This window comes from Moschus berezovskii, chromosome 6 (genome assembly GCF_049115385.1).
Source record: "Moschus berezovskii isolate FMDL1 chromosome 6, NW_MosBer_1.0, whole genome shotgun sequence".
Lineage (NCBI taxonomy): Eukaryota > Metazoa > Chordata > Mammalia > Artiodactyla > Moschidae > Moschus > Moschus berezovskii.
The window spans coordinates 107,860,942-107,874,558 of NC_142465.1; the positions used below are offsets into that span (position 1 = coordinate 107,860,942).

The 13,617-nt window shown below is 51.3% G+C and overlaps 1 protein-coding gene and 1 long non-coding RNA gene across 2 annotated transcripts in view; one reads left to right on the top strand and one right to left on the bottom strand.

The window, feature by feature from the left end:
- Positions 1-13,617, bottom strand: part of CD9 (CD9 molecule) — a 35,288-nt gene that overhangs the window by 4,134 nt on the left and 17,537 nt on the right. The window contains exons 2-4 of the mRNA XM_055394254.2: positions 8,423-8,525; positions 1,201-1,298; positions 352-426 (exon numbers count right to left, since the gene is read on the bottom strand). Of these exons, the coding sequence (XP_055250229.1) occupies positions 352-426; positions 1,201-1,298; positions 8,423-8,525 (276 nt within the window). The remainder of the gene's footprint in view (positions 1-351; positions 427-1,200; positions 1,299-8,422; positions 8,526-13,617) is intronic.
- Positions 5,795-9,196, top strand: LOC129535696 (uncharacterized). The gene is made up of 3 exons (XR_008681707.2): positions 5,795-5,914; positions 6,242-6,314; positions 7,659-9,196. It is a non-coding gene; the product is annotated as an uncharacterized LOC129535696 (long non-coding RNA).

The following is a 13,617-nucleotide window of genomic DNA, read 5'->3' on the forward strand; positions in this document are numbered from 1 at the left end:
CAGAGAATATGGCATAGCCCTTGGCTGCTGGTGGCATGTGTTTATAAACTAGGGGAGGGGGCTAGGCCACACAAAGCATTATTTTCCTAAGCTGTGTACCAGAGAAGTTGGGGGAATGCTGTTGAGGGGTGAGAGGCAGACAACAAGCCTACCATACTGCCTGAACCCTTTTCTATGACAGCGCCCGGGAGGGCATGGTGGCTGGTGCTCACTTTCATCCCCTGCCCTGGGGAGCTCCTGTTAGAGGCACGTTTGATGGCTGAAGGGTGACCCACGTGACCAGCCAGGATACCCTTCTGCTGCCGTCACCCCTACGCCCCCAACTCCTAGAGGTCTTATGGGAAAACCTACCTCCTCCTTGTGGGAATATCCCCAGATGGCTGCAGCTACTTCAATAGCAAATATCACCAAGAGGAATCCGAAGAACTGGAAGGGAAAGGGTTGGTGTTAGGCGCAGGCCCGGCCAGCTGCCGAAAAAAGCAGGGGGCATTCTGGAGACCAGGTTTCTGGGGACCTGGCATCAGGGGCTGGAAGGGATGCCTGGAAGGGGCAGGAGGAGGTTCAGAGCTGCCAACACTTGGCCAAGGCCAGCAGCGAGGAAAAGCCACAGGGGGAAGCATCAGAGACCCCAGACTAGTATTTCTTTTTTTCTTCTCACAAAGCAAAAGACTTGATAGGGAAGGGGTGCCGTCGGGGAGAGCAGGAGGGTAAGGGAATGCAGGAGGATTGCTCTGCCACATGGCTGGAAGTCTTTGGTTTTAAGGTTACATGACTAGTTTCTGGGTCAGAACCAGTGTTTCTAAAGGTGTTAATGAAGAGGCAGTGATTAAAAAAACACCTCACCCGCTCACAAAACCCACAGAGATTTGAGGAAAGAAGGAAGTGAATATACTCTGGAGTTTGAGGGGAACTGTAACACAAACTTTGAAACAAGAAGAGGAGGTGAAGGTACCTGTGGATTCAGGGTAAAAAGGCAAACGTGGTCCTCAAAAAAGGGATAAACAAAGTCCTGGCATTTAGTTGCCTAAGGGAAGTGACAAGACAGTGGCTCCAGGAAGGAAGAGGGGCTAGCGTGTCACCACATAGGGGAGGAGACACTTGGGGCTAGGGCCCTGGGGATCCGCCCCACCCCCTGGTCTACGGGACCCCGGGAGGGGCACCTGGGAGGCCAGGGGTGGCGGGCACACAGGGGGCACTCACCAATCCCAGCATGCACTGGGACTCCTGCACGGCTCCGCAGCAGCCCAGGAAGCCCACCAGCATCATGAGCGCACCAGCTCCGATCAGAATATAGACTCCTGGGGGGGCAGGGCAGGGTTAGTGGGGGTGCCCAACGGCTTCTTATCACCTTCCTCTCCCATGTCCTCATTGGCCCTGCACCCAAGCCCCATCTCCCAGTCAGCCTCCTCCACCTCTGTGGGCAAGTCTTCTCCCACCTCCGTGACCCGCCTGTCAAGCCCCCACTCCCAATTGACCTTCAGCCCTCCTGCAAGGTGCCCACTACTCCCCCCCCCGCCGGCCCAGGACAGAGAACATCCACAGGACCCCCATGTTCTACTCAGGACAGACTGGTCCAGTTGATCAGCTGTTTCCAGTAGGGATGGATCCACTCCTGCTAAATTAGACACTCTGAACTAGGGACTAACTTCCTGGGGACTCTGACAAGCGTCCTGTTGACCCCTCTACCTGACAGAAGAGGCTGTCAGAGCAAGCCTTCATCAGGAAGGGGCTGTGCATGCACAGACAACCACGCTCTGGGCGGACAGCTCGACCAGGTTCCCAGAGGGGATGCCTGATGGCAGGTGGGAGCCAGGCATGTGCAGTTAACAACACCCAAGGGCAAGAGAACCCTGCTTCAGTCCCAACTCTGCTTCTAACTGCTGTGTGATCTTGGGTAAGACACTTTCCCTCCCTGGGTCTCAATTTCCTCACAAGTAAAACGAGAAGCTGATTGCTAGGAAATTTCAAAAGATGCCTTATAGCACACCAATGGGATCTTACAGCTGCAATTCAGCCACCCCAGTTTAAGCGTGCAAAGGATCCTCCTTGGTAAAGGGAGGTTGAATGACATGGTTTCTAAACACTTGGTTGGGTGTCTGATGGAGAAGGGTGGTGAGAGGCTGTGAGTTCTACAACTCTGGCCTGGGATGGGGAACACAGGCTTGGCCCTAGTCATTCCATACTCCCCCCAGGGAATGCCCAGAAAGTCCCAGCATGCAGCTATCTTCTTGAGAAGCACAGCTGTCTTGCAGTGACCATTCTCTTAACCCAGCTCCCCCCTCCATCCCCCATGGCCCCACGGGAAAACTGGCAAAAATGTCCCAGGCCTCCCCAGCTTGCAGGCATGTTCTGTCCACTCCTGGGAGGGGCGACTGTCACATGTGAGAACACCAGCTTTGAAGACCCAATGCCTGGGTTTGAAAGCCGGCTCTGTGACCCAGGGAAATCCACTTCATTGTCTGTGCAACAGCTTTCCATCTGCAATCCAGAGGTGAGAAAAATGCCTGCCTCCAGGGCTGCCTTGAAGGTCAGGGGATGTGCTCCAAGTGCACACAAGTGCTAGCTACTGTTGATTCTTCTAACTTAAATTTTAAAAATTGGTATCTTTTTATTAAGGTATAGATGTAGTACAATCAGGACTTCCCTGGTGGCTCAGACAGTAAAGAATCTGCCTGCAGTGCAGGAGACCTGGGTTTGATCCCTGTGTCGGGAAGATCCCCTGGAGAAGGGAATGGCAATCCACTCCAGTATTCTTGACTGGAGAATCCCCATGGACAGAGGTGCCTGGCGGGTTACAGTCCACGTGGTTGCAAAAGAGTCGGACACAACTGAGCGACTAAATAACAGCAACAAAAGATGTACAATTGACAACTGTCAATCTTAACAATAGCAAGGATGGACAACAACTGTGAATAATCACGATTGTGATGATGATTTTCACAGGTGTCCCTGCTGTCCTCTCCCTGGGACTAGGGAGACTGCTCCGAAGTGGGGATGTTCCCCACAATACACAACAGGACGCTGCGATGAGAACTCTCTCCGCCGGCAGGTGTCACAGTGATTTCACTGCCCCCATCCGTGCCCTCGCTCAGCCGGAACCGCGCCGGCAGCAAACCACGCAGCGGGCCGCAGCTGAGGCTCACCGGCAGCATGGCGCGGAGTGGACACAAGGGAGCGTTTGTTCTCGGCTCGTCCCCCCACATCTGTTGTGATGTCAGGTCACGTGGGCTGGCTGGCAAACCCCGATGAATATGGGTATTGTTCCCGTGCACGTCCAGCCAGACTGGGCAAGAGGACAAATGCAGCTTGTCCTCGAGTCAAGTCCGCCCTTCTAGTCCCCCACTCCGTGGGCCCACAGGCCGGACTGCCCCGCCCACACACAGGGGCCAGGGGAAGAATGGCAGTGCTTCTGGGGCTGGACTCTAAGGTGGGGACCCCAGCAAGTGGGGGCAGTAAACTGGGCCCCTGTCTCTCCCCATCGCCTCCTCTCTCCCCATCAGGGCATGACAACGAAGGATGAAGTCACCCCTTTGAGTCCCACTGCAGGGGCTGAATAAATAGGGCATATTAAGAGTTCAAACTAGTCAGTCCTAAAGCAAATCAACCCTGAATATTCATTGGAAGGACTGATGCTGAAGTTGAAGCTCCAGTACTTTGGCTACCTGATACAAAGAGCCGATCCATTGGAAAAGACCCTGATCCTGGGAAAGACTGAAGGCAGGAGAAGGACGAGATGGTTGGATAGCATCACCAACTCAATGCACATGAATCTGAAAAAACTCTTAGAGATAGTGGAGAACAGAGGCGCCTGGCATGCTAAAGAGTCGGACATGACTTAGAGACTGAACAACAAAAATGAAGAGATCAAAAGGATTTACAAGTCCATAAAATAGAGTCGAGTGGGGATGATCAGACAATTTTCTTTCTGTCCAGCTCCCAGTCCACAAGCCCGGGTGACCCTGGCAGAGGGTGGGGTGCTGGATCGGTGGCCTCAGAGAGCCACTAAAGGCAAAAGCATTTCCCATGCAGAGAGAACATTCCCCTAATGGGCCTGACGGTTAATATTAAATATTCAATCCTGGGCTCAGCAAAGATTTTAGGAACAAGGGTCTTGGTTTTCAATCTCACTCAGACAGTTTGCAGATCTCAGGTGACTCGGCTTCACCCTCTCCAGGTGGGGATGAAGAGGAGCAATTCCCTGGTAGCTATCTATAGGGGTTTTGGCAACGGCCATCAGGCCACAGAAGTTCAGTGGTTAAAAAACCCACCTGCCAATGCAGGACACCTAAGGGACACAGGTTCGATCCCTGGGTCAGGAAGATCCCCTGGAGGAGGAAGTGGCAACCCACTCCAGTATTCTTGCCTGGAAAATCCCATGAAGAGAGGAGCCTGGCAGGTTACAGTCCGTGGGGTCGCAAAGGACACAACTGAGCACACACAACATCAAGCCACAGGACGGCTCAGCTGTGAGCAGCAAGCCCTGAAACCCTTGATCCACTGCAGGGCGAGGCTGCTGCTCCAAAAGGCCATCTGGGGCTTCCCCTTTGGACAGGCTCCTCCTATTCTGCACCCGGAGCTTGTTAGCAGAGGCTGCTGGTGATAAAAGACAAAGCATTCTCCTTTATAAACCAAGTGGATGTTAGCCTTTGGTCTGACTCATGGAAAAAGTTATTCGTCACGGAGCCTTCTCTAGGATTATTGTATTCATTCGCTTAAGGGCTGTTTATTCCGCTTGTTTCAGGCTAACATAGGCCTAGTCCAAAAAAAATATAAATAAATAAAAATAAAGCTTCTCATGAAGCTGTAAAATCTGTCAGGGTGTCCTTTAGACAAGAACCTTCTTTTTTCACCTGTTTACTGGGGCTCTTGGCCTAGGGAAGGGAGGGGACAATCAGCCTCCTGTCATCATCCCAATCCCATCATGAAAACAGCGCTCAGCACACCTGTTTGTGTGTAGAACAACACTGGGCAGAGCCTCTGGCCTCCACCTGCAGAGAACACTGTGTGTGTGTGTGTGTGTGTGTGTGTGTGTGTGTGCGCACGTGCAAACGAGTGTGCATGTGTTTGTTCAGTCGTACGCGACTCTTTGTGACCCCATGGACTGTCGCCCACCAGGCTCCTCTGTCCGTGGGATTTCCCACGGCAAGAATACTGGAGTGGGTTGCCATTCCCTTCTCCAGGGGATCTTCCTCATCCAGGGATTGAACCTAGGTCTACTGCATTGCAGGTGGATTCTTTACCAACTGAGCTACCAGGGAAGCCCAAGGACACTTTATCATCTCCAATAATTCAAGTGGGGGTTCCGAGGAACCCTACATCGGCTCCCCAGTGGCTCTCCCTTCATCTCTCTCCATCCCACCAATGGTTTTTCCCATTCATGAGACCACAGTGAACTCCGGTTGTCCAGCAGGCAGCTCTCTGCCCGGGGAGGTGTGTGTATAGACCCTGCCAGGGTCAGGATGGGGAAACCAGGTGCAGAGTGACAAGACAAACTACCCCAGACCACGAGCTGGATTGTGGAAGCCAGCTCAGCCCATCCTGGGGACAGTCCTTGTGGGGAGGACATGCTTAGCCTCTGGTTAGAGCCCCCCAGATGCCCTCATTCAGTGATTCTGGTTCTGGAAGGGACACCAAGGAGTTAAGAAGGACAGCTGGCCTGGGACCAAGAAAAAGCCATTCCCAAATTTGTCTGCAGCGGGGATTACAGGTCCTGCTGACAGGCTGATCTCCAGGGCCTAAACTGGAGAGAAGGCCCATATAAGGCCGTCAGCTGTCCTGGATCCACTAGAGGCTGCTCTGAATGTGGCAAAGTCTCTTCCTTCGCTTCTCAGCCTCCTTCTGCATTCTTTCTCAACTTTGAACACTGACTCTGCTGGAAAAAAGACATGCCTGGGTCCCTCAGGTTTCCTGAAGGGTGAGTTTCGTGGCCAGGTGGCCTGAGGTTTGCCCTGCAGATAGTCTGTGCCCCAATGCAAGGACAGTCACCCCATGATGTCAGGAGGAGTGGCTGGGTGGGGCTGGTGCTCCAGGCTGGAAGAGGGGCTGTGGGTCAAGGCAAAGGCTGACGTCACAGCCCGAGGGGGAAGGGGATGCAGAGAATGGAGCCTCCTTGGCCATTTGCCCGGAGACGACAATTATTCAGTTGCCCACATCACTCAGTGAAGTACGGGGCCCGGGCAGACAGACCCGGGTGGTCAGTCGCTGACTGTGTTCTATGTGATGTCACTTGTATCCCCTCCAGGTCCTGGGCTTCTGCCAGCAGAACGAAGTCTTCAGAGCTGAGCCCTTGCCCAGAAGAGGATCCAGAATAGAAGGTTCGTATTTGTCCATCAGAGCTCAGGGGACAGTGGCTGCTGGCCCCTGAGTGAGGACAACTGTGTCTCTCTGGGACGTGCCTTCAGACCAGCTCCTGGTCACTTCAGCTAGGACCACAGGCCATCAGAAGGGCCCTGCAATAACCTGGGGGACCTAAGTCCCTGGAGGTCCCCAGAGGCAGGCCTGGCCCTTCCAGCTGTATGCTCGGCACTGTCCTACCACCTGCCTGACCTTCCCACCTGGCACCTGTCGGGGTGCTAGCGCTGGGGGCCTGTCTCCCGAGCACAGTTTGGGGTGAATTCAAAAGGCCCGGAGAGGGACTTCTCTGGTGGTCCAGTGGTTAGGACTCTGTACTTTCACTGAGGAAGTTCAATTCTGGGTTGGGGAACGAAGCTTCTGAAAGCCTCGCAGGAAGAAAAAAAAAAATCAACTTAAAAAGAAAAAAACAATTAAAAAGTTAAAAAAAAAAAGAGCAGATATATGTATATATGTAACTAATATACATATATCACTTTGCTACACCCCTGAAGCTAATACAACATTGTAAATCAACTATACACTCCCCCCTCACCAAAACAAATACCCAAAATGAGCCAGAGTCCTAGATAACAAGACAGAAACAATTGTTGGGCATGATGGTGTGAGCCAGGCACTTGCAGAGCACTGCGGTGGGGTTGGGGGCAGGGGGGCTCTCTGCGTCATTGCCAACTGCTTGCACATGTCTGTCCCAAGACTCGCTCTCCCCCCCAGCTCCCTGTTGTGACATGACATGGAGAGCTCAGGACCTGCTCTCAGTCCCCTGCCCCCACCCTGCAGCCCCACGGCCCCAGCTCAGGGGGTGGCATTCCAGTCCTGCCGCAGCCACCAAAAAACTTACCAAAAAAAAAACCTGCTGTTGCTAAAACAAGTCAGGGCACTATGGAAATCTGCTTTCAAAAACTCTGTGTGTGTAGCTTTTTGAAAAAACAAATGTTGTGCTTTTTCTTCTCTCATTTTCTTTCTGACAATAGGGAGGCACACCCTAGAAAACCCAACTAACACCACCACCAAAAAAACCAAGAAAGTAGGGAAACCGGGAGCCTGCTGGGCCATCAGCTCAAGGCTGGTGCTGGGAGGCGGGTGGGGGGTCATGGGCCTCCGGCCACTGCGTTCTTCCTGAAGGTCCGAGCGATAACGCTCTTTAGACCACTTGCTCTGTCTCTTTTTTTAAAAATAACTTCTTTGGTGGGTGGAAAGGAAGTGACCAAATTTACACTTTGAGACTGATGACATGACAGTATCCTCCTAAAATAGGGGGCTGCTTTTGTTTCTCGCAAATGAAATGTTTGTTTCCTATCCCTCAGCTAGGCGAGGGGAGAGCTTCAGGTTCTATGAGGCAATTCAGAAACCGGGGAACTGCCGTGGACAGGCTGGGGCTCTCCCGCTCCTGTGAGAGGCGCTTACATGGCAAACTGCTGGTGAAAGTGACAGAACGGTGCCAGAAAAACATGCCAAAGGACCTATGTGCAGAAAGAAACCTGCTACATCTATTCATGTTCCAACTGGACGCCTTTGCCCTGAAGCAAAAGCACTTTAGAAAACAAGTAAGACTTCACATGCATGGCCTGTGCCCCAGTGCAGGGGGTCGGAAAAGCTGATACCTCTTCTAGTCTCTCACATTAATCTGACAGTTATCCAACCTCGGGCCGCTTGAGTCCCTGTCTGAACCGTGGGGAGATGTTCCCTCTGCTTCTCCTGGCACCGTGGGTCCCCAGGACCAAGTTTTCTAAATTAAGGAGATGAATGAACCTTCTCAGACATGAAATTCAGAGAGAAATCCAGGGATGAAAACAGAAGCTCTGTAGCCCTCTGGGAGTGGCAGAAGCTTTGGCAGAGCCAATTTCACATCAGAGAATGGTCCAAGTGCCAGGCTCGGTCAGCTTGGAAAAAGAAACCACATCAGTCAAATGCAAATTCATGGGCGCAACTACACAAAAACAGGACTGGAAGTGGACCCGACTGGCAATGCGGGCTGGAGCAAAAGTCCTCCCCTGCCCAAGTCCCTGGATCAACACGGACTCTCTCTCTCTGGAGCTGGATGGAGGGAACAGCAAGGTCCCCCACTCACCTGTGTAGAAGCTGGAATTATTAGTTTCTTGCTCGAAGATGCTCTTGGTCTGCGAGTCGAATCGGAGCCATAGTCCAACGGAAAGGACTGCAATCCCGGCAAGCTGTAAGACACACAGGACGTCGGTGTGAGCCTGGCTGCCGGGGACATGGTGGTATCCCAGGAGAGCCGCCCTTGGCCTCTGCCCCTCACCAGGCACCTGGTAGCAGCAGCAGCCAGGCCGGGGTGGGGACAGGGGATCATGTCGTTTGCTAAAAATAACAACCAGTGGGGAATAAACAATTACCTACGAGCAGTACAGGGGTGGTTATTATGTGGACGGAATATTATACAGCAGCAAATATGAACCAGCTGTGATACTACAAGCGCATCTCACCATGTTAAACAGAAGAAGCAGGGACTTCCCTGGCAGTCCAATGGTTCCAATGCAGGGGACACAGGTTTGATGTCTTGTCAGGGAACTGAGATCCCATGTGCCTCTGGGCAACTGAGCCCATGCACCACAACTACAGAGCCTACCAATGACAAAGCCTATGAGCTCTGGACCCCGAGTGTGACAACAAAGATCCCACGTCCCGCAGCTAAGACCTGGACACAGCCAACAATAAATAGATAAATATTAAAAAGCAAAAACAAAAACACAGAAGAAGCAAAAAAGCACCAAACACACACAATAGGATTCCATACAGTTAAAAATGACTATTTGGGGGTGCATGTAAATCGTAACAGAAAAAGAAGAAAGTGACGACTGTAAAGTCAAGTGAGTGGTGGTCGATAAGGGGGGGGGGGTTTCTGACGAGGCAACAGCGGTGGGGGTCGGGTGGGGTGGATGTGGTGGTCCAGATATTCACCTCACAATTATTCTTTACTCTGTTTTCTGCACTCTTCTGTACATATACCATACAATTAAAAAAAAAAAAAGAAAAAAGTCACCCAAAGAGCAGGCACATCCCTGGCTCTTCAGGCAGCTGTGATTCCTGAGCCATGTTGCCCAGTGAAGCCGCCCCCATATCTGGTCCCTCCTTGTTCACACAGGGAAGCCTCACAAGCTGACCCACCCGACTCTAGGGTTAGCTGGACACATCACTATGAGTGATCCTCATAAACATTAGACAAGAAATCTTCAAGGGATCGTTCAATCCTACAATTTAGTGAAAAGTTCCCTGCAGTAGGAAATGGCAACCCACTCAGGTATTCTTGCCTGGAAAATCCCATGGACAGAGGAGCCTGGTGGGCATGAGCTGGACATGACTAAACATGCACATGCCCATTTCAGAGGTGGGCAAGCTGAGATACTAGACCTGAAAGGGCAGAATTCCCCAATAAGAAAAGCCTGAGGCATCAATCCTGGCCTCAGGCACTGCTGAACTCAGTGCCAGGAGGAGGCTCCCTGCCCAGCCCCCCAGCCGACTGAGCTCCCCTCCCCACAGCTGGCCTGTACCAGGGCTTGCCTGGGTGACTCACAGGCTGTGGGTGGTGGCCGGCTGGATGAGGGCGTGTGGGCTTGGGGCCAATACCGAGCCCAGGATTTACTGGCCCACACTCTTCAACAGAGACAGGTGCCCCGTGTCAGAGCCCTACTCAGGGAGCTGGGTTCTCTGCCCCAGGGGCCAGGACAGCCTGTGGTGTAGACAGGCTTCTCTCTCTCTCTGCTTTTCTCCTTTTCAACATGACTTGGCAGTGTTTGGGTATGTTCACTGGAGCATGGAGATTGCTACGGTGGGAGGGGTGAACCAAGCCTTCAGACTGCAGTAGAAGCAAAACCTTGTCTATAGCCACAGCGGTGTCTACAGTGAGGGTCTGGAATTCCTTAGAATTCTCTCTCTTTGGTTCTCCCATCTGGCAAACAGGAGTAGTCAGCCCAGATCCTTTACTCAGTCTGGGTTCTCCCAGCTCTCAGAACTGCCCAGAACAGGTGCCCAGATAGAAAATGTCCATGTAAAAGGGACTAAGGCCCAAGACCCTGGCCTACCTATCTGGGGATCTTGGAGTTACAAGAAAGAAGGTAAGACTTTCCCCTTCTCCACTCCCAACACAAAGAGGTCCAATTGGGCCCCTGGAAAATGGAAGGCCACTTGCTTCTTCTGGGACATGAAAGCATTAACCTGAAAAGCCTGGAGGCTGGAGCTTTGAGCGCACTTGCAGGTAGTCCTAGACAGTGGTTAGCACTGAGAACAAACCCTGGCCTCCGTATCTCCTCTTGCCTTCATCCTGGCAGGGATGTTGCTGAGAATAGCTGGGCCTGAGAGGCCTGTTCTTTCCATCCTTTCTGCTCTAGGCTGCCTGCTCTCATCCAAGAATTATCCTCCAGTCATTCTCCCTGTGGATAAATTTACTCATCCACCCCTTATTCTGCCGGGAAAATTCTTAAATGAGTCAGCGCACACACACACAAAATAAAAACAATCCCATTTGAAAGAACTAAGCTACAAAAGACAGTGATGGCTACACTCTGTCCAGAAGCTTCACAGAGCAGGAGCTGGGTCTCTTGGGGAATGATTCCATGCATGGGAAATGGCACACAAATGAAACTCCCATTCTGTAATTTCAAGGACACATGCACAGGTAGCAAGATGACAACTGGACCCAGAAGGTCCCAACCTGGCCAAGGACAAGGCCAGACACAGGAGACAGTCCAGGGTCCTGCCATATCTGGACCCCACCCCAAACCTAACATCAAGAGGAAGGAAGAGACTGGTTCGACAGAAGTGGGAAAAAGCAGTAATAGACCTCAGCTCCTGATGCCTAAAAACTCACCATGAGCAAGGAAGAAGGCTCAGCCTTCCAGGAGGCAAGGAGGTCAGGGGCAGGACTGAGAGCCTCAGTTCCCACTCACTCTTTTTTATGGCTGAGTAGTATTCCATTGTATATATGTTCACCAAAATCACAGACAAATGAGCCCTGCTGCCTGCTTTGATTGAATTGCTGAGCTAACTGGCTTGAGGGGATGCTGCCAACAACTGCCTTGTTTTCTGTAGTGCTGTTGGAGAAACAGCTTGAACTGGCTAGAAGTCACCACAGGGCCATCCATGATGGGCTTCCCTGGTGGCTCAGATGGCAAAGAATCCAGTTGTAATGTGGGAGACCTGGGTTTGATCCCTGGGTTGGGAAGACTTCTTGTAGGAGGGCGTGGCAATCCACTCCAGTATTCTTGCCTGGAGAATCTCCATAGACAGAGGAGCCTGGCGGGCTACAGCCCAAGGGGTCACAAAAAGTTGGACATAACTGAGCGAGTAACCACAGCACAGGGCCATGATGCCACTTGACAGTAGCTTCGCTGGGTGTGCAGACAGTGCTATGCAGAGAGCTCAGAGCACTTCTCAAGAGGGCCCACTTCCTGCTGTGCACAGAGGGTTCCCTAGCCCCCCACCTGGCTTTCAACCCTAGCTGAGTCCTGCTGCTGCTGCTGCTACGTCACGTCAGTCGTGTCCGACTCTGTGCGACCCCATAGACAGCAGCCCACCAGGCTCCTTCGTCCTTGGGATTCTCCAGGCAAGAATACTGGAGTGGGTTGCCATTTCCTTCTCCAATGAATGAAAGTGAAAAGTGAACTGTGAAAAGTGAAAACCAAACGGGAATGATCAGCAAGAACCAAAGAGCTTTACTGCTTAAAAAACAGTGTCACCCCAAGGTTCATAGCAGCACTATTTACAATAGCCAAGACAACCTAAGTGGCCAGCAACAGATGAATGGATAAAGATGTGGTACATATATCCAATGGAATATTACTCAGGCACAAAAAAGAATGAAACAATGCTATGTGCAGCAACATGGATGGATCTAGAAATTCTTAAGCTAGGTGAGTAAGTCAGAGAAAGACAAACACCACACGATACCACTTATATGTGCAATCTAAAAAAATGATACAAATCAGGAGTTTCGGATTAACATTTACATACTGCTATATATAAAATATATAAACAACAGATCTTACTGAATAGCACAGGGAACTATATTCAGGATCCGGTAATAAACCATAATGGAAAAGAATATGAGAAAGAATAGGTATATATCTGTATCACTGAGTCCCTTTGCTATACACCAGAAACTGACACAGCATTGTAAATCAACAATACTTCAATTAAAAGGGTGTCAGCAAGTTATGAAAGGAATCCATAAAATAAGGACATAGGGGTCTGAGGTAGGGGTGGGGCAAGAAATTGAAGGTTTCCTCCTGCCAGCACGTGGCAGGAATGCCGACCACGCCGATGCTACGGCTGCAGTCTTGCCTCTCACCCGTCACGGCAGGACTTGAGCGCATGGATGGTGGATGCTGACGATTCCCTGCTCACAGTGTCTTGGAAAGAGAGCAGCAACCTGACTGCCATCACCAACCTGTCTGGTGGGGATCGAAGTAGAAAGTACAGCCCTTCCACTCCCAGCTCCAGACCCCAGTCACCTCTAACAAAAGCCCACGGGACGGATTCTACCTTAAGCCAGAAACAGTCCTACACGTTTGACAGACTGGGGCAAGAGTATAATTTTTTCCACTGTTTTGTTAGAGATTTCTTTATTTCTTCAAGAATGCTCATTTTCTTCTTAGAGGATGGGCCAGGAAAGAAACACCAGACAAACCTAGTGAAATACTTGACCAGAACGTCTCAAAACTGTCAGGGTCATGACAAATGAGGACAATGAGGACAGGCAGACACTGTCACAGACCAGGAGATGGAGAGGACTGTACACCCATCACCTGGTATCTCGGGTGGGATCCTGGAACAGAAAAGTGACAGGACTGCAAAAACAAGTGAAATCTGAGGAAGTCTCATTTAATTAAGGGAAATAGAGCAATGCTGGTTTCTGGGCTGTGACAACTGTACCCTGGGAATACGTACTGCGAACGAGAAAGAAGATGGGGGTGGTAGGGAGTACAAGGGAACTTTCTGTAGCATCTTTACAAGTTTTCTGTAGATCAAAAGCTGTTGTAAAACTGTGTGTGTGTGCGTGTGTATGGTGGGGCCTCTCTTCCAAAACTTCCTGTCTCCTTCAAGAACCTGCTCCATTAATCCACCTCCTTCCTGCCTCTGCTGCCTGTCTCAGCCGCTGTTTCACTTTCTGCCAACACACAGAGGGAGGTTTGTCTGTCCTTAAAAACCCATCAGAAAACAAGCCCTCTCTTCCTCCAACCGCATTGCTCCTCCCGGCTGCTCTGTGCTTTAACCCCCAAGTTTGTAGCTAAACCATCTCTGAGTCCT